At 45.7% G+C, this 23,994-nt stretch overlaps 1 protein-coding gene across 1 annotated transcript; it reads left to right on the top strand.

Moving 5' to 3' along the window:
* The first annotated feature begins 5,821 nt into the window (after positions 1–5,821).
* LOC309332203 (17-beta-hydroxysteroid dehydrogenase type 6-like) lies at positions 5,822–22,366 on the top strand. Its single transcript, XM_081845194.1, has 5 exons — positions 5,822–5,972; positions 7,036–7,357; positions 8,644–8,902; positions 12,114–12,271; positions 19,334–22,366. Exons 2-5 carry the CDS (start codon positions 7,045–7,047, stop codon positions 19,549–19,551), a joined length of 948 nt encoding a protein of 315 aa, XP_081701320.1. The 5' UTR covers positions 5,822–5,972; positions 7,036–7,044; the 3' UTR covers positions 19,552–22,366.
* Positions 22,367–23,994: the final 1,628 nt, after the last annotated feature.

The raw sequence follows: 23,994 nt of genomic DNA, 5'->3' as shown, positions 1-23,994 counted from the left end.
ATTGGATCAGAAACGAGCGGGGAAGGGTTAAAAAGGAAGTCCACCCCCCCCTTTGTAAACAAGTTAAAGCAAAGGACCTGTTAGCTAAGGTCGAGAGAATTTTTCTTTTTTTTTTAGTACAGGACTTTAATTTCACGGTTTTGACATTATAAGAAGCTTTACTGGAGGATAAAAGATTAATTTTGGGAGCTGGTCTCACACACACACACCCCTGCAGACCCGGGAGTGTCCCGCGAGAAAGCCTGTTGATGTAATACTGAAGAGTTTGACAGCTGTCAAGTTAGCTGTCAGACGGAAAAAGAGAACTTTGTTTTTGTTGCTTCTGCTGGTTTATTTGTTATAATTGGTTGAAAATAAGGAAGGGCTGATACAAAATAACTTGACTTTTGGACTTGAGCTGAAAGGAATATTAAGGCAGTGTTTCCCAACCTTTTTTGGGCAAAGGCACACTTGTTTCATGAAAAAAATCTCGAGGCACACCACCATTAGAAAATGTTTAAAAAATTAACTCTGTGCCTATATTGACTATATATACAGTAGTGCCCCACAAGACGAATGCCTCGCAAGACTGAAAACCCGCAAGACGAAAGGGTTTTCCGTTTTTTGAGGCACTTCGCAAGATGAATTTCCCTATGGGCTTGCTTCGCAAGAAGAAAGCCTATAGGGAAATCTCCAGGGACCTCTTTTAAATGCTGGCGGTGGGGAGCAAAGCCTTCCCCCCCCTCCGGCCTTCAGAAGAGGTCCAGGAAGGCCGGCGGGGGCCGAAAGGCTTTGCTCCCCACCGCCAGCATTTTAAAAGCAGTCCGGGATAGCAGGGAAGCGCTTCCCGCTATCCTGGACGGCTTTTGAAGGCAGGCGGGGGGAGCAAAGACTTTTGTTCCCCCGCCCGCCTTCAGAAGAGGTCCAGGACCTCTTCTGAAGGCGGGCGGGGGGTGAAAGTCTTTGCTCCCCCCTGCCTGCCTTCCCGGGAGAGCGGAGAAAAGCAGCGTGTTTCTCCGCTGTCCCGGACAGCTTTTGAAGGCAGGCAGAGGGGAGCAAAGACTTTCGCCCCCCGCCCGCATTCAGAAGAGGTCCAGGACCTCTTCTGAAGGCGGGCGGGGGGTAAAAGTCCTTGCTCCCCCCCTGCCTGCCTTCCCGGGAGAGCGGAGAAAAGCAGCGTGTTTCTCCGCTGTCCTGGACGGCTTTTGAAGGCAGGCGGGGGGAGCAAAGACTTTCGCCCCCCCGCCCGCCTTCAGAAGAGGTCCAGGACCTCTTCTGAAGGCTGGCGGGGGGCAAAAGTCTTTGCTCCCCCTGCCTGCCTTCCCGGGAGAGCGTAGAAACGCAGCACGTTTCTCCTCTGTCCCGGACGGCTTTTGAAGGGGGGGAGCAAAGACTTTCCGCTCTCCCGGGAAGGCAGGCACGGGGGAGCAAAGACCTTTGCCCCCCGCCCGCCTTCAGAAGAGGCCCTGGACCTCTTCTGAAGGCGGGCGGGGGGCGAAAGTCTTTGCTCCCCTCTGCCTGCCTTCAAAAGCTGTCCGGGACAGCGGAGAAACACGCTGCGTTTCTCCGCTCTCCCGGGAAGGCAGGCAGGGGGGAGCAAAGAGGTCCTGGACCTCTTCTGAAGGCGGGCGGGGGGCAAAAGTCTAATTCTAATTTCAATGAGTGTGCCCTCCCACGGCACACCAGGCAACGTCTCGCGGCACACTAGTGTGCCGCGGAACACCGGTTGGGAAACACTGTATTAAGGAACTAAAATCCCCCTAGAGGGGTTTAGTGACACTACAGAAATGGCTGGAGGAGGGAAAATCCAAGCTGAATTGGACAGAGCTTTTGTTCTCTTGGGAAAGTTACAAGGCCAAACCAATGTTTTGGCTACAAATGTAACAGCACTAAACTTGGCAGTAAATAACATTGTTAAATCTGATAAGGATTTGAAACAGGAAGCCTATTCAACTGAACAAATAGATGAAAGTTTTGACAAGATGGAGCAGGGGACATATGTTGCTTCCGAAGAAAAGGAAGGAGGAGCTGAAATTTTGCAGATGTTAAAGGAGAGCTGCAATTTGAGGTCTGACATGTGGACAAAAAGGGAAAATAAAAATCGGATGTGGAAAGCCTGGCCTGAATTGGAGACTGAAAAATGGAGACATCTCCTTAGGTGGAGATCTGAAGACCTGAGGATTACAAATTTGCTGAAGGTGAAAGTTGGAGCTTTGGGGACATTTGGATTTGAAAGAAGTATGAAACAAGAGTTGGAGTACCCCACAGGCTTTGCTTTTAAATATGGAGGTCTGGCTGGAAGAAATATGGATCCTGTTGGGCCGGAGCCTCTCCGAGATTTGGGATTTAATATTAAGGACTATCAAAAAGACCGGCAGAGAGGAACTGAGAGAGACTTAAGAGCCTCGGACATGAGATCTCCAGGCTAAATAACATATAAAAGACTGATGGACATTGGTTGGGGACTGAAACCGGGAAAAGGGTGGGTGGAGTTTGGGAATCCAAAGGGTATATAAATACAATTTGTTCTGTTCTTATTTTGTTTTGCTAGATGTATGGAAATTGGGAAAATCGTGGAAGAAAAATTTTGGTCGACTTTAGGAAAAAGGTTCAAGAATAATTAATGAAGTATAAGTATTGATGGGTAAATTTGGATAAGTTAAAATTGGTTTTTAAATTAAAAGAAAAATAAGGTTTGTAAAAATTAAATTGAGGAAATGGAAGAAAGAAGGAAAGTAAAATAACAGCATGTTAGAATAAATTATTAAGTTAAAGTGGAGAAATAAGTTAAGGACTTGCTGAGCTGATAATTTAAATTGGAATACAAGAAGGGGAGGTGTGAGGAGGTCTGAGAAATAAGTTAAAAGAAAATGAGTAATTGAAACTTTATGTGTTTTTAATTGTTTTTAAGTTTTGGCTTTTTGTAATTTTTGTTATTTTTTTGTTTAATTTTGTTTTTGTTTTTATATGTGTTTGTGTTTTGAAAATGCTAATAAATATTTATTTTAAAAAAATGAAGTCCCACAGTTTAATGTATTTTTTTCCTAAGTAAATGAGTGGTAAAGCATTACAGTTTCAGTTGCATAAGACAATAGTTCAGAATAATAATAATAAATCACTTCTCCTTAAGGTACTGATGACCAAATCTGCCTCTCATTAGGATCCTAAAAGATGCAATTAGACTTGTTTTCCATCCACAGCTTGTTGGCTCATTTGGCAACTGTGTAATGCCCAATGGTTATGCCTCCCCAACAATCACCCAGCCCTGGTAATCCTGAGGCAGCAGCGAGTTCTTTGGATCTCAAACTTTTAGGCGGTAGAAGCAAGCTTTATTAACAACTATCACAATAAGCAAAGAAACAGCAACAGGTGCTAATATACAATTAAAGTACAGTCGTACCTTGGTTGCCAAACGCTTTGGAACTTGTACATTTCGGCTCCTGAACAATCGAAAACTGGAATGATTTTCAAACATCTGGTGCGGCTTCCGATTGGCTTCTGATTGGCTTCAGGAGCTTCCTGCAGCCAATCAGAAGCCACGCTTTGTTTTCCGAACATTTTGGAAGTTGAACAGACTTCCGGAACGGAAGGCACAAACACCCCTGGCAAGACTTGGAGGAGGATATTTCTAATTCCTGCTCCACCAATAAGTTCACTAGAAGACTTTTTATGTTGCCACTGCTCTATTTAGCCTCCCTCACAGTGTTATTGTGGGAAAGGAGAAATTTTGCATTATGCAATGAGCTGCTTGGAGCAGAGGCAAGCTAAAAGAAGTGTAAACAATAGCTCTAGCTAGCTGCTTATTAACTGAACAGCTTAATAAAGAGGAACAGTATGATCCTATCTACATCTATAGACATAAGCAACACTGAGCTCAAATATTGTGCAAGCTCAGCATTAGCATCCAACAGCTTATACCTTATTTCACCATCACTGCACCACATATTGCACTTGCTCAAGGTCCAATCCCCAATTTGTCCAGACTGAAGCTTGACAAAAAGTCCATGGAGGATTACATGAGTGTAAGCGGCTCCCCTCCCACTTTGCTGCTTCAAAGCGAGCCACAGAGGAGGGAGGGACGGACGGAATCCCCTTCCCTCTCTCCTCCCCGGCTCAGCTCAGCAGCAGCGGTTCTTGCTTACTTCGCTCTATAAGACGTACAGACATTTCCCCTTTGGGGGGAGTGCGTCCTATGGAGTGAAAAATACGGTAAGACACAAGGCTTTGACTGGCAAGGCTCTCGGAGGAAGTACGTTAACCACACCCCCATCCAGGCCATTTTATTAACAAAAGAACCCTTCACACAGTGTTCGAAAGAACCAGTCAGATTTCCTCTGAGCATTTCAACAAACCCCACATGGGGACAAAGTTAAACTACAAACACTAATTAAGCATGCATACTTTTGGGTTAAATAAATTGAGAACAACAAAGGAGTGCATCTAGCAACCCTGGAGGTGATAGACAAGAAATATACACGATAAAAAGGATGGCCAGGAAGACAGGATCATGATCACCTTCATTATGCAATGAGCTGCTTGGAGCAGAGACAGGCTAAAAGAAGTGTAAACAATAGCTCTAGCTAGCTGCTTATTAACTGAACAGCTTAATAAAGAGGAACAGTATGATCCTATCTACATCTATAGAAATAAGCAACACTGAGCTCAAATATTGTGCAAGCCCAGCATCAGCACCCAACAGGTCATATGCCTTGTTTTGCCATCACTGCACCACATATTGCACTTGCTCAAGGTCCGATCCCCAGTTTCTTTTGTTTGTTAATTTTATTTTTTGAGTTTTCAGTTTTACAAAAGATATGAAATGTAGTACATCTTCAGAAATAAAAACATAATTTGACTTCCCTCCTCCTCTTCTGTTTCATCTTCTGGTTTCACTTTTATTTCTGCATTTCCCCTATAAAGGTTAATGGTCCCCTGACTGTTAGGTCCAGTCGTGACCGACTCTGGGGTTGCGGCGCTCATCTTGCTTTATTGGCCGAGGGAGCCAGCGTACAGCTTCCAGGTCGTGTGGCCAGCATGACTAAGCCGCTTCTGATGAACCAGAGCAGCGCACGGAAATGCCGTTTACCTTCCCGCCAGAGCGGTACCTATTTATTTACTTGCACTTTTTGGTGTACTTTTGAATTGCTAGGTTGGCAGGAGCTGGGACCGAGCAACGGGAGCTCACCCCGTCGCGGGGATTCAAACCGCCAACCTTCTGATCGGCAAGTCCTAGGCTCTGTGGTTTAACCCACAGCGCCACCCACGTTTCACCTATAGTTCCTTATAATTGTTATTCTCTAGTTTCCAAATAAGTTATTATTTAACTTCTTGTGTTGTGTTCTTCCTGCTAATGTAGTTAAATGTTTGCAAAGATTTTTTAAATAATCCACGTATTTCCCCCATTCTTTAGTGATTCTTTAATGACCTGATTTTTAAACACATATGACATATTTTGTCATATGATGAACTGGAGAATACAATGAGAAGTACAAGATCAAGAGTTGTTTTTCCGATTTAAGCAAACCAGTTGTGCGCATCAGGAAATATAGCTCCACTTTTTGTTTTCTTTCTTGCGCTCTCTCTTTCTCCATTTACAAGAATCCCATAAAAGTGTCTTTTTATATTCAGAACATAAGAAAAATGTGTGTGTGTTTGTGTGTAGATGTGTGTACACACCACACACACACACACAGAAGGGCAAACGTACTTGTATTTCTCCTCTTTTTTCTGAATTTAATGAGCAAATATTCCATGCCCAGCCTAACTGGAAGCATCTGTTCCCTCCTAGTACCACCTAGAGGGCATCAGAGGCAGAAGCATGGAAGAAATCTGAAATCTGAAACTGGTACATGCCCCCAGCCAATGGGAAAAGGCCTCCAAGACTTCTGGACTGAAGGTTTAAAAGTCCAAGCATTGGTTGTGTAACACAAAGGACACCAAGTTCAGGAACAACACCCCATCAACTGCCAGCAGTTGAAAGTTCTATAGAGGAGGTAAGAAACTCATAAAAATAATTGTTCAGTCTTTGATTTTCCATTGCTATGTTTAAAGGCATCTTCTGACATCTGTGCAAGGACCAAGGTTTGTGCTTGTCCTCCAGCACACCCTTTCCGGGCAGTGATGATGAACCTATGGCTCAATGGCTGTGTTGCCTAATCTTGTACAGTCATACCTCGGGTTGAATGCGCTTCGTGTTGAGCACCCAGAAGTAACGGAGCTCATTACTTCCGGGTTTCGCCGCTTGCGCATGCGCAGACGCTCAAAATGACGTCACACGCATGCACAGAAGCGGCGAGAAGCGGCATGTGCATGCACAGATGTGCCATCACTAGTTACGTTTGCTTCTAGTTGCAAATGGGGCTCCGGAACGGATCCCGTTCGTATCCAGAGGTACCACTGTATTGGCTTAATTTAATGTGTGCACGCGTGCAGACACAAGTGAATGCGCAAAGCCTGAGGGAGAGGAAAGCAGACAGGGGAAATCCAGGGGGAGGGAGCTGAAGTGAAAGAGTGAAGAGTGGAGAGAAAAGGGTGGCCAGCCCACAGCCAGAGGGTTATGCTTTCCCTGGCAGTAATCTGGACCTACAAACCATGATCCAGGGAAGAACGAAGATGCTCCTTGAGAGCTTAGAGTGAAGAGGAGGTCCCATTGGCGTATGTGAGCCACCCAGCATTAAAGAATGTGTGGATTAAGTATTCTGCTCCAGTGTTAACCTGCAGAGAAGGGAAGGTTCTTTTTGAATGAGTGAGTTTCATAGCACTTTTATGAAACATTTATTTAAGTGACATTAAGCACTTTCCTTCCATACTTGTGCATTTTTATTATGGATACTCCACAACAGAGACCTTGTTTGAAAGCAACTCAGGCCTGTGGATCCTGATGCTACTTCTAAATAAAAAAGGTATTGGGAAATCTAATTGGGGATTCCTCACATATGTGTTTTTGACTATAACATTCTGCATGATTCATATTCTCCATGGAGATTTTAGCTGTCCTGCTGTTGATGCCCAGGAGTGCCTTTGGCCCTTATACTCTGTCTGTTATCTTCCCTGCAGGTTTCAGCCATGTGGCTCTACCTGGCTGCCCTGCTGGGGCTTTACTTCCTTCACCGATGGTACCAGGAGAGACAGACGGTGGAGAACCTGACGGAGAAATATGTCTTCATCACGGGGTGTGACTCTGGCTTTGGAAACCTACTTGCCAGGCATCTGGATGCCCGGGGCCTGCGGGTGCTGGCAGCCTGTCTCACGCAGAAGGGGGCAGAGCAGCTGGGCAAGGTCACCTCACAGCGCTTGAAAACCACCGTTCTGGATGTCACCAGTAAGGAGAGTGTGGCGGCAGCGACAGAGTGGGTGAAAGAACAAGTGGGGAAGAAAGGTAGCTTTTTGTTCTGTTGTTTCCATGCTCTGGATCAGGCCAGGCATTATCTGTATCATCATCTGCTTATCTTTATTCCACTTTCCCACAAAATGTGGCCAAAGTGGCTCCCCATATATCAAATGAACAAGTACTATTCAAAAAAGTTATTAGAAACAATTAATCCAGGCTTCTGGTTTCCAGCCGTGGGATATGGCTGGCTCCCAAGAGATCGAACCCCCAGTCTTGCCAGTAATTCAGGGTTAATATGAAGGTAATTAGCCCTACTGACACCCCCCCCCCCGCCGGGTCTGGGAGGCTGTGCCACCCACAGATCATCCATTATCTGCCCTCCGCAACAAGATGTGGGGGCAGGGGTGCATGGTGATGACCACGGCAAAAACTGGGAACCTTCCAGAAACAGTCTCATGAGCTGGGGATCCCTGTGTTCACAAAATTATTAAAATTTGGACTAAGAAACAGGCATGTTCTGGAAAGGAGATGAAAAAGATCTGCTAAACGAACCAATATCTGGATGTCAAGGTTTTGAAAAGGACTCTATTGTTGTGTTTTCATTAATGTGAGGTGAGCGGTTATTTTTCCTTCTATATATCTACATCTACACTTCTATGCCAAACCTCACCAAGAAAGAACAAACATTAAACGGAATACAGGCAGATTTCCATTGCAATTAGTTATCTGGATGTGCAGCCCTCGTTTGAAGTTCTAATTTGACTTAGCAAAAGATAAAGGAGTTGAGAAAATGGCGTCCATTAGCTGTGGTGCAGAAGGAAAAACCTCCTTCTGAGGGATTGGGGGGGGGGAATTTGGACTACAATATGGGAAATATTTCATGAAAAGCAGTGCATTTGTTTGCACGGATTATTATCATAAAACAGACTCCATTCTCTGACAGCATGCAGGGAAATCAGGTGGCTACTGTGCAAATTGATGCCCAGGGCTCCATACTATCCTCCACTTTAGTGCTGTGCTCATTTGACAGAGGGCAATGACTGAAGTTGCAAGAGCGTCTGTGCAGGGATCCTAAGCACTAAGTGAGCAAAAGATGTGTGGGATGGAAACTAAGACGGGTGCCTTGACTTAACAGCGTCATCCTTGGCAGTGCATATAGTATTATTGGGAAATGTATCATTGTGTGTATCTGCGTGCACACACACACAGACAGAGAGAGAGAGAGCGCTCACAAGAATGCAGATATACCCACATTTCCAAAGAATTGTGTATATCCAATTATTAAGGCAGGTGGGAACCTGGAACAATAAGAATATTTTTTTCTTCTCACACAGGGCTCTGGGGTTTGGTGAACAATGCAGCCACTGGTGCCCCATCAGCTCCCAGTGAGTGGCTGACCAAAGATGGCGTTGCAAAGATGATCGGTGTCAACTTTCTTGGGATGTTTGACATGACGCTACACATGCTGCCCCTGGTGAGAAGAGCCAGAGGGAGGGTGGTCAACATGTCCAGTGTAATGGGACGATTGGCATGCTTTGCAGTATCCTATGCTGCATCCAAGTACAGCGTGGAAGCCTTCTCTGACATCCTGAGGTAAACATGATTGTTATGTAGTGAAGTTTCACTCTGGGCCAGCAGGGAGATACTGTATATAGTTTTCACTCAGGTCTGTAGATAGTTTTCACTCAGGTCCACGTCAGTTATTTTAGGCGGGAACTCTGGGCTGTTGTTGCTACAATGTTGACAGCCGGCTGCCTGTAAAAGCAGGCTGGCTGAGCTGTTTGCAGTCAGTTCTATTCCAGCTTACGAAATAAAGAGCTACTTGGAGAAATCGCTGTGTCGTCTGCTATGTCAACCCACAACTTAACACTGGCGACGAAGGTGGGATAGATGGACATCAGAGCACAGCCAGATGTGGCCAGCCTCTGAACTGAGCTGAATCACTGAGCTGAATCACAGAGCGAAATCACTGAGCAAAATCACTGGACAGAACCAATTCAGAGCTGAGTGTTCTGGCTAGAGCACGGTGTTCCATCCATCGCCCTTCACGCCGGCATCGGAATCATGGCTTCACTTGTGCCTCTACCGCCGTTTGCGTCAGCCTCTGAATCATGGGACTCCTACCTCGCTCGGTTCGACTGCTACCTCCAAGCCAACGAGCTGACAGCAGTATCAAAGGATCGGAAGCGGGGCCTATTCCTCAGCCTCTGTGGGCCTGAGGTGTTTGAGATGGCCCGAGCATTGGTTGCGCCTGAAGCAGTCCAGGCAACACCATGGGACACGATCCAAGAGAAGCTCCGCAACCACTACGCACCAAAGCCGTCCAAGATTGCTGCCCGCCATGCGTTCTACCATCGGAACCAGGCAGAGGGGGAGTCAATCAACAACTACACCACCGCCCTGTGACAGGCTGCAATGCACTGTGAGTTCCGAGACTTAGATGATGCCCTGATGGATCGAATCGTCTGCGGGGTCCGGGACATCCATCTGCAACGGCGTCTCCTTGCCAAGCCAGACCTCACACTGCAGAAAGCCATTGAGGAGGCTGTGGCCTCAGAAGCTGCTGAACGCTCCGCCCAGGAGATCCGCAAGTCCAGCAGCCCGCGTCTTGCTAGGGAGCCAGTTCCCGTGCATCATGAAGAGGCCAGCAGTGATGAGGCATCCTCCAGTGAAGACGATGACGTGCACCAGACAAAGCGGAAGCGCAGGAAGTTCCAACAGAAGTCCAAGGGCCAACCGGAATGTGCCGGCTGCAGAGGCAACCATTCCCGTGCCAAGTGTCGATTCAGAGACGCCATCTGTAGGAAGTGTTCCAGAAGGGGCCACATTGCTAAGGTCTGCCGATCGGCTCCATCTGACACCCCCCCTTCATCGACTCGCAAGTCCAAGTCTTCACTCCAGTCTGCCAAGGAAAGTTGTTTTGCTCTCACCAACTGCCGCTGCCCGTCTGGAACCACGATTGGCCAAACTGACTCGCCTACGCGACGCAAGCTGAACGTCACGGTGCTCATTGAAGGAGCTCCATGTGACATGGAGATCGACACCGGGTCTGCCCTGTCCATCGTGTCATGGAGCACCCTCAAAAGACTGGTACCCAGAGTGTCCAAAAGGCAACTCGACTCTCACCGCGTACACCTGAGAGACTACCAGGGAAACGACATTCCCGTGGTAGGCGTTGGCCGGTTCCGGATCGCCTTCAAGGATTTTTCGGGCCTGCTCCGGTTGGTGGTGGTCGAAGGTCAGCGGCCAAGCCTCCTAGGCCTAGACTGGTTTGATGCCCTCGGCCTGGAAGTCACCGGCATCAACTGCATCTCTAACGCAGAGACTGAGGGTCTGGTCAAAGACTTTGCCGAGGTTTTTGACGGCACCTTGGGGCAATATACAGGTACGCCCATCTCCTTTAGCCTTGATCCACAAGTCGCCCCCATCAAGCTAAAGCCACGCCGGGTTCCCTTTGCTCTCAAGGCTAAGGTGGACGAACAACTGGACAAACTGATCGCCCAAGGAGTTTTGGAGCCGGTTGACCACGCCAAGTGGGAAACCCCCATCGTTAACCCTGTCAAGCCAGATGGGTCGGTGAGAATCTGTGCTGACTACAAGTGCACGATCAACAAGGCACTTCAGCACCTACACCTCCCTCGCAAACTGCCAGCGTGGAGCCGAACCGAGCCGCTTCAGAGGGTCTGCCAGACTTCACAGACTCAGACCACTCCACTTGCGGAGGCTCCACCCACAGCAGCGGATCCAGGGGAGTTGGTTCCAACGCCATCTAGGGTCGCACCACAGCCTCAGCAAGAACTGTGTGGCCCTCCGGACTTGGCTACCAGTCCCCTGCGGTCTGGCAGAGTTCCCAAGCACCCAACTTATTTAAAGGACTATGTTGTTGGACAGGTATCACTGTTGGTCTAAGTATGGGAAATGTAACCGATATGCTTTTGTGCCTAATTGAACCATTACGCATAGTGCTGTATATAAGGAAACCATTACGATTGTAACTAACGCCTTATCTCGGTGGGGAGGGGTGTTATGTAGTGAAGTTTCACTCTGGGCCAGCAGGGGGATACTGTATATAGTTTTCACTCAGGTCTGTAGATAATTTTTACTCAGGTCCACGTCAGTTATTTTAGGCGGGAACTCTGGGCTGTTGTTGCTACAATGTTGACAGCCGGCTGCCTATAAAAGCAGGCCGGCTGAGCTGTTTGCAGTCAGTTCTATTCCAGCTTACGAAATAAAGAGCTACTTGGAGAAATCGCTGTGTCATCTGCTATGTCAACCCACAACTTAACAATGATAGTTCTGTATCTTCCTCTTTCTCCTTGCTTTAGTGGGATGTCTGCTTCTCCAGCTAAGTTTCAAGCAGAGGACAGCAATGAATAAAGAGCAGGTGCTGGGACATGTGGACTGCACCAGAGACTTACCAAGTAATCAGCAGGGGTTTGCACACCTGAGTCAGCTCTTTTTCTTGAGGAAACAATTTAATGTACCAGCAAGAGTTGTAAGCACCAACCTCCTGGTGGCTGCCTCTGAATATGCCTGATGCCGGGTCATGGACAATGCCCTGGTGCCTCAAGACAGAAGAAGACATGAGGCTGCATTTCACCACATCTCCCTCTCTCCCTTCTTCTTCTTCTTCTTCTTCTTCTTCTTCTTCTTCTTTAAGGAAAGATGTTCTATTCCATGGACCGCAAATCATGATCTTCATTATTATTCATGATCTTCCTTATTATTCATGATCTTCCTTATTATTCTGGTTCAGTTTCTTGATTTCTGGACGTGTTTCTTTATTTTTTCCTCCTCAATTCAGGCGAGAGATGCATCCTTTTGGGGTCCAAGTCAGCATTATTGAACCCGGTTGTTTCAAAACACCCATTCAGTCAAACACGGTAGAGAGCTACAAGAATGCATGGAGCCAAGCCCCTTCTGACATCAAGGAAGCCTATGGGCAGCACTACTTTGAGCGCAGTGAGTTGAAATGGGTGGGGGGAACAATTCAGTTTGGTTTGCAATGTGCAAAAACACACAGCTATTATAACTGCAAAGCCTGCAATTAAAGTATGTGCTAATAAGTCACACTGTTGCAGTGGAACACACAGAGAGAGAGGGGGGGGGCTGACCCTGAGACCCACCAGGCTAAATTGCTGGTTTCCAAATCCCACCCCTCTCCACCGATCAGTAAAATGTTGTTATGATTCCCAAGCTTCTGGAACACATTCCCCCTCCAATGGTCACACTGACACACGTGTGTGTGTGTGAATGAAACTCCCCCCCCCTTTAAAAACATAAAAGGCTAAGTTATGTACACTGTACTGGCCAATATCCCAGATATTTTTAACCATTTGCCTTTTCAGTGACTGAGGTAGATGGAGATGGGGGGGTATGAAGTCTATTTACAATGCTGATTATATTTAGGAGTGGGGGCAGAACCTAGCTAATGTGACACGTTCAGGTCTGTATCTGGAGAGAAATGAAATTGCACCCCTTCCTACCCTGTTGTTTAATCTTTGATTCAATTTGGCATGTATGATACATAAGGAGACACATAGAAGGGAGGGAGAGAGAGAGATGGCCCTGGTGGGAGACCAACCCAGCCAACACTGCGGTTGTGGAGCAAAGGACCTTGGGCAGGTGGAGCAGGCGGGGTGATGCCCTGGGCTCCTCGTTTACTGCATGGAAAAGGAAGCACAAGCAGTTGTGGGAGATGGAGAGGAGACGCAAAGAGACAGTTATACACACATAAGCACACACACGGTCGAGTCCAGTGGAGAAAAAGGAAGAGAGTACCGAGGAAGGTGGGAGAGAGACGCACAGACACCCAGAGGAGGCGGAGGAAGGGGGTGCAGTGGGTGTGGACGCCCCGTGTGTCACCACTGAGGGGGGGGGACAAAATGCTGGGAGGCATTCACCATAGGGCCAGCATCGCACCCAAGCCACGCATCTCTCCTGGGAGTGACACGGTGGCTTGGGCACCACTCTGCCCCAAACAGTAGGACAGCTGAGTGGGAGGAAGCAGGCAGACTCCGGAGGCCCCACGGTGTGCCACACTCCTGTGGGCGGCTTGGGGCCCCACAAAAAAAATAACAGAAAAAACCCTGCTCCTATGGGCAGCTTGCCCTGGCCCTTGGAGTGCTACCCCAGGCACCCGAGCAGGTTGCCCTGCCAGAGCCCGAGACCAGTGCCGGATTTACGTATAAGCTGTTGCTATCAAAGGGTTAAAAGGTAGCAGAAACGCTCTAATCACTGAGCAGCTGGAGGTCATTAGGCTTCCAGGAACATGAGTTTGTATAAATAGTCTCCCGTGTGTTTGTTCTCCCCTTCTCCCCTTTTGAGCGTGTTTGCTGATATGTGTGGTTCCTCGCCGGGGTTTTTTTTGTTTTTGTAAATAAACCTTATCTTTGAGTTCCAAACCGCTTGCTCCAAGACTCCTCTTTGAAAAGATACTGCCTCTCCTGCCCTTCTAAACCGCTGCGCGAAATGCTCTGCTGTAGTGGGACTTGTGACGATGGAAGCGCACTGGGCATTTACATTAAACTAATTAAAGTTTAATGGGACAGGTTATGGATGTTTGTACGTCAAGAAGGAGCTAAGGAGTGCAGTTCAGAGTGATTTATGCAAGGACTGGAGCGAAGTCAGAAGCAGTTGCCGACAACGAAAGCCTTCAAAGCAGCTTGAGTCCTGCAACGTGCCTAGAAAAGTTTTAAACAGGCACTGAGCAGTTTGTACTCACTGGAAGACGTCTTATTCCTCAAGGAGCCACCTCAGCAGCTGGGAGACGGTCTACAGGTGTGTGAGTATCGTTCCTAAGCCCCAGGGAGGATGGCAGAGTCCCAGGAAAGTTTTTCTGTCCCGTTTACGCGACTCAATGGGAAAAATTGGCAAGATTGGAAGGCTAGAGTAAGGGTTTGGTTGCAAGCAAAAGAGTTGTGGAGTTGCACTGAAGCACCGCCTTTACAGGCAGCTGCAGACGCGTCTGCAGAAGACAAAGCAGCAGCAGCAGCTTCACAGAAACGCGACAGGAAAGCCCAAGGTCTACTAGTTTTGGCAGTAGGACCAGAGCAAATGCCTTATGTTTCTGAGTTAAAGAACACGCATGAGGTCTGGACGGTTCTGCAGCGGTTAAATTCCAGAAACACTGCGGGGGCCAATATCCATGCTACAAGATGTTTGTTTGATTTACATCTCCAACCGGGAGCGTGTGTGAAAGAACATATTGCCAAAATGGTGTCTGCCTTTAATCAACTAAGACAGCTGGGCATTCCTTTCTCTATGGAGCAGCAGTCATACATATTGTTGTCTTCTCTTGATAAAAGCTATGAGACTCTAGCTCTAACTTTGGAAGCTATGCCTTCAGCTGAATTAACCCTTGAATACATTTCATCTCGGCTTGCAGATGAACAGGATAAAAGGCAAAGAAAAAGAGGTTTGTCTTTAAAGGGGAGTTATGCTGTGCCTAAGAGTGTTGATGCTGAGTTTGAGAACACAGTAAATGCTTTTGCAGCTAGACACTGTTTTCGCTGTGGTTCCCCTTCCCATCTAATCAGGAATTGCACACGTGAACCTGGTAAAGACAGCACCAAGGCCGTTACCCCTAGTTACCAGACAAGGAGTTCCAGGGGACGTCGAAGAAGAGGAGGAGGTCGTGGCTACTCCCACAGCACACAGCACATGGCTTCAGCAATGGCGTTGATGCAAGGGCGTGGCCAAGGCAGCAATCTACGCTGGTTGATCGACAGTGGTGCATCTCACCACCTGGTGGCGCCATCTAGTGTCCGTTTGCAGAATTGCAGACATTTGCAAACCCCTAAAGTTGTGACAATGGCAGATTCAACTAAACGTTCCTTAGAGACCGTAGGCACAGTGTTCTTGAATTGTTTGCAAACAGAAATTGATGCCTACGTGCTAAAAGGATTGAAGGGGTGTATTTTGTCTGTGTCAGAACTTGATAGAGTTGGTTTTAAAACTGTGTTTGAAAATGGGGTTTGCACTATTTCAAAGAATAACGTATCTCTTTTGCAGGTGGAATGCAGAAATGGGTTATATTATTTTGAGACAAGTCCAGATGAAGTTGAACAGGTTCATGCTGGTTGTGTGAACTCGCCTACCCATAATTCTTGTGTTCATTTATGGCACCGCCGTCTGGGACATATTAATTTTCAGTATGTTAAAAGGCAACCTGAATTATCAGAAGGGTGCAAAATGAACAAATGTGCTAAGTATTTGGATTGTACTGCATGCAAAAGGGCGAAGGTTCATAGATGCAGCTATCCCAGTTCAGATAGGAAATCTGACAAAGTATTCCAACTTGTGCATATGGACCTATGTGGCCCAATGCCTGTTGCTAGCATGGGAGGTTCGAGGTATGCACTGTGTCTCTCGGATGACAAAACGAAGGTTACATGGTTTTTTCCTCTCAAAACAAAAGCAGATACTGCAGAAACAGTTAAAAATTGGGTTCATGCAGTAGAACTTGAATTCGGTACTAAAGTACTTGCTTTTCAGACAGACAGAGGGTCAGAATTTACCGGGTCTGTGTTGCAGAATTTCTTTAAGAAAAAGGGAATTAAGCATCGTCTGTCTACACCTTATTCCCCCCAAGAAGGAGGCGTGGCCGAACGTAAAAACAGGGTTCTGCAAGAGTTGGCAAACTCTATGTTGTTTGATGCTAAACTCCCTCAAAGTTACTGGGCGGAAGCCTGGCAGGCGGCTACTCATATTCTGAACCAAGTATATAATTCGGTAATTGCCACTACCCCATATTTTGCTTTATATGGGAAGAAGCCCAAAAATAATTACTTCCGGGTGTTTGGATGTCAAGCCTATGTACTTATCCCAAAGGTGTTAAGGAAAAAGGGAAGTCCAAGGGCTAGGAAACTCATCTTTTGTGGGTACGAACCACACGCCAAATCTTGGAGATTCGTGAACCCAAATGGGGATACTACAAGAGTGGTCCTCAGTAGGAGCGCTGAATTTTGTGAGCAATCCGGATGGACTCACTTACATGCTAACCCTGACATTTTGAGAGATGATTTAGGCATTCATGCTGAGAATGAAAGGCCAGAGGGTGGTGAGCCAGAAGGGGATGGTGCACATGGTTCAGATGCAGATTCTGACCAGGCACAAGGTTCTTCTCCTAAGGTAGAAAAGCCAGAATCTAGGAGTGTTCCAACATCGCCACCCAGTAGGCCTAGCAGACAGCAAAAGCGAAGCAGGTCACCTGCAACACCAAGCCCAAGGGAGGTATCTAAACGGAGGTCTTTATCCCTAGAGGCACATCCAGATATTAAGTCTGAGACAGATTCTGACAGCCAACGGTCAGAGGGGGCACAAGAGGAACAATTGCGCAGGTCAAACCGTGCCACAAAGGGCAAGCTGCCAGAGCGGTTTAAGGTGACAAGTGTATACGTAAATATGGCACAGTGTGAGCCAGATAGCTATATGGAGGTACAAAAGCTTCCAAGCTCAGAAGCCGTAAAGTGGCAGGATGCAATGGAAAAGGAGATGGCTTCAATGAAGTCTCTCGGTGTGTTTACAAGTACAGAGCTTCCGAAAGGGCAACAAGCTGTAGGTTGTCGATGGGTATATCGTTTAAAGCCCACAACTACTGAAGAGTTGCAATATAAAGCCCGACTAGTTGCAAAAGGGTTTTCGCAGCGCAAAGGTGTTCACTATTCTCAAATCTATGCCCCTACTTCAAGATCGGAGTCACTAAGAATGCTTTTAGCCTCTTCAGCTAAGAAGGGAAATAAGCTGTTTCATTTTGATGTCAATGTGGCTTATTTAAATGCAGACTTACAGGAGGAAGTCTATATGACACCACCACCGGGTTTTGAAGGAGACAAGCCAAACCAGGTCTGGCGCCTACACAAATCCATTTATGGGTTGAAACAGTCCGCCCGTAATTGGAATTCCTGCTTAAACGATGCTCTAGAGAGCATGGGGTTCAGAAAGAGCGCAGCAGATGCGTGTCTTTATCTAAAAGGCTCGGGATGTGAACAAGAAGCAGTCTTGATATTTGTTGACGATTTATTATACAGTGGAAAGGATGATAAACTTGCACAACAATTTGCCACAAAGCTTGGAGAAAGGTTTCAGATAAAATCACTAGGCAATGTATCTGTTTATCTAGGAGTTAAAATTCAGCAAGATGAAAATGGGAACTATTGGCTCAGCCAAGAAGCTAAGATCCAGCAGTTGCTGGAAAGGTTTAAAATGGACAACTGTGCTGGTGTTAAAACCCCAATGGAGTTAAGTTACACAAAGGATGCTCAAGTCGAGCAACAGGCAGAGTTCTGTAATCCCGGGGTTTACCAGTCAGCGATAGGCAGTCTACTCCACATTGCACAGTGGACTCGGCCCGATATAACATATGCTGTCAACATGCTGTGTAGACAAGCTGAAAAACCATCAATGCATGCTTGGCAAGGAGTAAAAAGAGTTTTAAGGTATCTCCAAACTACCAAAAGGTTTCGCTTAAAACTATCAGCAGAGGGCAGTACACAACTTGAATGTTGGGCCGACAGTAGTTGGGCAGATGCTGGACCAGATAGAAAATCAGTGTCAGGAATGGCGATAAAATTTGGAAATGCACTAATTGGTTGGAGATCAAGAAAGCAGTCACTTATAGCTTTAAGTTCAACTGAATCTGAGTTTAATGCATTATCAGATGTATGTAGAGAACTGGAATTTTATAAGCAACTGGTACAAGAATTGTTTGGAGAATGTTCCCTACCTATCAGAGTGTGGGAAGACAATCAACCTTGTATTAAACTAGCTAAATCAGGTCAATTCAAGGCACACACAAAACACTTGGATATCCGTTATCAAAATGTATGCCAAAGTGTAAACCAAGGTTTAATTGAACTAAAGTATTGTCCAAGCCAAGAAAATATCGCAGACGGTTTTACGAAAGCTTTGGGTCCGCAATTTCATAAATGTTTCTGTTCAGGTTTAAATTTGAATTAAGGTTGGTACAGCTCAGTGTTACGAGCGAGAGGGGGTGTTGCTATCAAAGGGTTAAAAGGTAGCAGAAACGCTCTAATCACTGAGCAGCTGGAGGTCATTAGGCTTCCAGGAACATGAGTTTGTATAAATAGTCTCCCGTGTGTTTGTTCTCCCCTTCTCCCCTTTTGAGCGTGTTTGCTGATATGTGTGGTTCGTCGCCGGGGGGGGGGGGGTTGTTTTTGTAAATAAACCTTTCTTTGAGTTCCAAACCGCTTGCTCCAAGACTCCTCTTTGAAAAGATACTGCCTCTCCTGCTCTTCTAAACCGCTGCGCGAAATGCTCTGCTGTAGTGGGACTTGTGACTATGGAAGCGCACTGGGCATTTACATTAAACTAATTAAAGTTTAATGGGACATAAGCTAAACACGCTATGGCTTAGGGTCCCACTCTCTTGGGGCCCCCCAAAAAATTTAAAGGAAAAAAACCTAGATGGACATTTCCAAAATATAAGATAAAAAACAAATAAAATAAAATACTACAATAAAATACTTACTTTCTTATGTGCAAATGTCTTTAGATACCTGTTAGATCCATAAATTACCATATAGAATATATTCAACACAAAAAACAGTGACAATTTGTTGTTGGCAAAGGACAGCTGGACATATAAAGGGCCCCAATATCTTGAGTAGCCTAGGGCCTCATCAAGCCTAAATCCGGCCCTGCCCGAGACAGAGACAGAGCCTGGGTTGCCTGGCCCTGAACCCGGCGTATGGCATCCCTCACCTAGATACAACTCTCAAGCCCCACCTACAGCCTGAAACACAGATTGACCATGTCTAATCCTCTGTTGAAAAAGGTTCCGTCTTAAAGCAACAGAAAATGCTCCCAATGCTCCTCCTTAGATTTAGACCTCCTAGGCAGAGAAATCCAGAAGCTAACCTATCCCTTCAGAACCCAAAATATTTAGGCTATCTCCTACGGAGGTATAGGGCAGCATAGAAATCAAATCAATAAATGCAAAATCAATACATACATGTTTTTGCATCACTAACTTTTCCTTTCTTTCCTATATCCTCCCCACAGGTCTCAAATTATTAAAATTCTGCCACTTCACCGGCAGCAGCAATTTTCAACCGGTCACGGACTCTATAGAACATGCCCTGACCTCCTGCTCCCCTCGCATCCGCTACTGTCCAGGGTGGGATGCCAAACTCTTATACGTTCCTCTCTCTTACTTGCCAGCCTCCATTCTTGACTTCCTGTGGAGATGCATCTGGCCCAAACCAGCACAAGCCGTGTAGAAGATGCTGAAGAAACATGTCAGTTCTCCAAATGAACCAAGGAAGTCTTTCCACTATTAACGATGTTCCCTTGTTTCTCTTTTCTGAAGTTCTAAACCAGTGGTTCTGATACTTTTCTTCCCACCGACCACTTGAGAATTGCTGAAGGTCTTGCTTGACCATGGTAGGGTGCTCAGGGATTTTTAATTGTAGTTTATTTCTACTTTTATATCTTTATATATACAATGTATTTTATTGCATTACAATTGGAATTCTAGAGTAGAAGTCTATTAAAATGTTTATCTGTTGCAATGTAATGTCCTACTCAGTAAGGATTTCTCTCACACCACACAGATGCACCACTGAAAAACTGGCTTGATGTGGCATTTGGCCTATAGTTCCTGGAAACAAATTAATACCTTTGGTCGATCCCCAAAGTACACAGAGTTAAAGGCAGGATCATGATATTATCTCAGGGTTAACCTCAGTGTCCCAATGACTTTCTCATGAATGAGTTTGGCTGCAAGGCAGTGGAGGTTGAGAACCAGAGTTTTCCTTCTCCAGAACTGGCTACCTTCCCTTTTGGAAATGCGTGGGGCCATGTCTCAGTTCTGGCAGCAACAACCAGGGTCGCCCAGAGTCACTGGGGAAATAATATGTCTTTGTTTAGCTCCATGAGTAAGGAAAAGAGGGTGGGGGATTCTGAGCACCATGTGGGTGGGGTGGGCCCAGGGATTCTGAAGGAAGGGCCCCCAGATCTAGCCTGGTGGCAAGATTCCCTGGGGCAGGAGATGTCCAGGGAAGAGATTCCCCATGTGCCAGAGAGGAAGCAGCTGGAGAAATTGTCTAGGGGTGTGAGACTGGAGGCCCTGACCCACAACCTAGAAGGAAGGGGAGCAGAATACTAGACCCAACATGGACTGAAAACTGTGTTCGATGTACTCAAGGATAAGAATTCTGGGAAAACCTAGGCAGGCTACCTCAAAGCAGGAGGAGAGAGGTGAAAGCTAAGAGAATACGGAAGGTGTGGGTTGGTTGGTTGGTTGGTTGGTTGGTTGGTTGGTTGGTTGGTTGGTTAGTTGCTTGGCTGGCTACACTCATCCTTCTGAATTTTTGCAAGTTACTTTGCTATGAACACCTTTATGATATATGAGCAGACCACAGTTAAGAAACTTGGGGTGCAGCAAGATTAGCATCTGTCATCTTCACAGAAAAGATCTGGGGCATTCTAGGTACATGGGATGTGGTGGAGGCTGGTCCACTAGGTCTACTGGAAGCCTGACCTACCAAGTCCTTCCCCATCCACCATACAAATGATTGGACATCTTTGTTCTATCCCTACATATGTCAGAATAGAGGGAAAGGGTTAAACAAATTCAAGCCACTTTTCTTTGCAAGATCCTTGGTGCCCCTAAATGCATAAGTTATCTAACCTTAGGTGCCGAAACCGGTCAACATCTGATGGAAACCAACACATGGCTCTTTATAACCAAGGCCTGGCTGAAAGTACATTACAGAACAACATCAAATTCCTTTTCAACCTCTATGCTTGAAGACCGTAATCCATCTAGATGGTATAGAGCAGACATGGGCAAACACGGCCCTCCAGATGTTCTGAGACTACAACTCCCATCATCCCTAGCTAACAGGACCAGTGGTCAGGGATGATGGGAATTGTAGTCCCAAAATATCTTGAGGGCCGAGTTTGCCCAAGCCTGGTATAGAGCAATTCAGGACAAAATACGTACTTTGGGTATTTCTCTGGAGAGCCTCAAAGCATGTGATGAAAGCTACATACTCCAAACAATCAGGCAGTGGCTTTATGACCATGAAAACCAGCATTTGTCTCCTCACACTCTGAGACCCTGTTCCTCAGAGGCTTTAGATATAACTACTTCTTAGGGATTTTGTGCCAATTACCTAAATGACCTACTACTTCCTTCCCAATGAAGAGCTTTTATCTTTATTTTTTAAATAATATTTATTTAAAAATTCCAATCAAAGCAAATTATATATTCCAAATTATACAAATTACCCAATAATCAAACAAATCTCAATGTTATGCCTAATTATAAAATATTATTATTTTTTAGCTGACTTCCCAAGCTTTGAGATCGGAGGGAATCCTAATTATCTCATAGTTCTACTGCATTTCAAAATATTACAATAATTCCCTTAAAACATTCTGCTGTTAATCCTTCATTATTTTCAACAGCCTCTGCATTCATTCTGCAAGTGAGTTTAAGTTCAAATAAAATGTTTCTGTGTGGATTTTATGTCTTTACTCTTCTTCTTTATAGTCCAGATCTGTAGTCCAAGATTCCCCTCTGTAAATTCACATCCTCTCTTCGCAAACTGGTGCTTCTGCCGAATCAGTCCAGGTGATTTCCACTGCAGGTAGCTGCCATATTGACATAAAGTCTAGATAAAATCAAATCATGGCACCTGCCCAATGTTGTTCCTTAACCAGCTGCTTAAGAAATGGAGACTTATCGCTCCCGGAGACTGCTTTGGAGAGTGCCAGAATCGTGCAGGGTCTTTCCATCTAGCGTCCCCCAGCCCCTTATTCCCTCCAGATTTGGGGCCAGGTGCGCGCTTCTTAGACTGAATAAAGAAGAGGCATCCCCAAGTCTGCAAATGCCATGTAATCAATAACTTTTTTGGATCTGATGATTCCTTTACACTGACATGAATGTACATCATGTAAGCTAAGTAACTTGTACTAAACAGCAGACAGCGAGGCAGTTCATGTGTCTGGTGGAAACCAAACTGCAGTAGAATGGAAGCAGCTTTCTTCCCCCCACTTAAAGAAATAAAAGACAGAGAGAAACCAAAACTGACAGGTCTGTTCACGCCTAGCTTTTAGCGCGCCACTTTGTTTTCCTTACTAACTGGATATTGGGTAGAAATTCAAGAGGCACAACTCTGTCCCAGTCTGGAGGTGCATGGAGAAAAGGGCTGCCCCCAGTAATGTTCCGTCTGTTGCGTAAAAAACACATGGCTTCTCAAGCTGCAATTCATGCAAGAGGTGGTGTGAGAACCTCAGGTGTAACCCTCAACTTCTCGTTTGTTTGTTGGTTGGTTGGTTGGTTGGTTGGTTGGTTTGTTGGTTTGTTTTAATCTGTGGCAACCAGTCCTGACCTCCCTGTAGAGACTGTGGTGAGGGGGGAAATTGGAAGTTTCTGCTTCTTCCATTCATCCCATTCCTCACACATAAAATTTGATCTTAATCTAATTAGTTCTTTGTTTTTAAAAAGCTTTCAGAATTTTCTAACATACATTCAGGATACATTCATAATAGATCATATAATGTACCACATTTGAAACAAATTCCTTTTCCAATAATTAATAAAAGCTTATTGCTGTACAGTGGTACCTCGGGTTAAGAACTTAATGTTCTTAACCTGAAACTGTTCTTAACCTGAAGCACGACTTTAGCTAATGGGGCCTCCTGCTGCCGCTGCACCGCCGCCACGTGATTTCTGTTCTCATCCTGAAGCAAAGTTCTTAACCCGAGGTACTATTTCTGGGTTAACAGAGTCTGTAACCTGAAGCGTATGTAACCTGAGGTACCACTGTATTGTTGTCTGACTCCTTTGGACCCTATGTCATGAGGTAGTTTGGCAAAAGAAAAGAAAAGAAAAGAAAAGAAAAGAAAAGAAAAGAAAAGAAAAGAAAAGAAAAGAAAAGAAAAGAAAAGAAAAGAAAAGAAAAGAAAAGAAAAGAAAAGAAAAGAAAAGAAAAGAATAGCATAGGCCATTTTATTTTCCTATTCTGTGATAGTAGTCACATTTTCTAATAAGGGACCACAATGGCCATCTAATCCAACCCCCTGCAAAATAAGTCATGCCAGAGCAATCTGATGTCTTTTTTGGATGGAATTACAAACTTGGTGGATCAGGGGAATTCTGTGGACATAGTGCACCTTGATTTCAGTAAGGCTTTTGACAAAGTCCCCCATGACAGTCTCATGAGGAAGCTGGTAAAATGTGGGTTAAAGGAGGTAACTGTTAGGTGGATTGACTGACCGCACCCAAAGATACTCATTAATGCAGGCATAGGCAAACTTGGCTCGCCGGATGTTTTGGGACTACAACGCCCATCATCCCTAGCTAACAGGACAAGTGGTCAGGGGTGATGGGAGTTGTAGTCCCAAAACATCTGGAGGGCTGAGTTTGCCTATGCCTGCATTAATGGTTCCTCATCACCGTGGGAAAAAGTGACCAGTGGGGTGCCACAGGGTTCTGTCCTGGGCCCGTTGTTGTTCAACGTCTTTATAAATGACTTGGATGAAGGAATTGAGGGGATGCTCATCACATTGGCAGAAGACACCAAACTGGGAGGGGTCGCTAATGCCGCGGGAGACAGAATCCGAATTCAAAATGACCTTACGATGGAGCATGAACACCCCAATAGATCTTATCTGAATAATTTTTATTAACAGACCAATTAAATCAAATCACA

This window comes from Podarcis erhardii (assembly GCF_964252035.2).
Source record: "Podarcis erhardii genome assembly, chromosome: 2".
NCBI lineage: Eukaryota > Metazoa > Chordata > Lepidosauria > Squamata > Lacertidae > Podarcis > Podarcis erhardii.
Note: the sequence above shows the minus strand (reverse complement) of the source record. Positions and strands in the feature narration are given on the sequence as shown.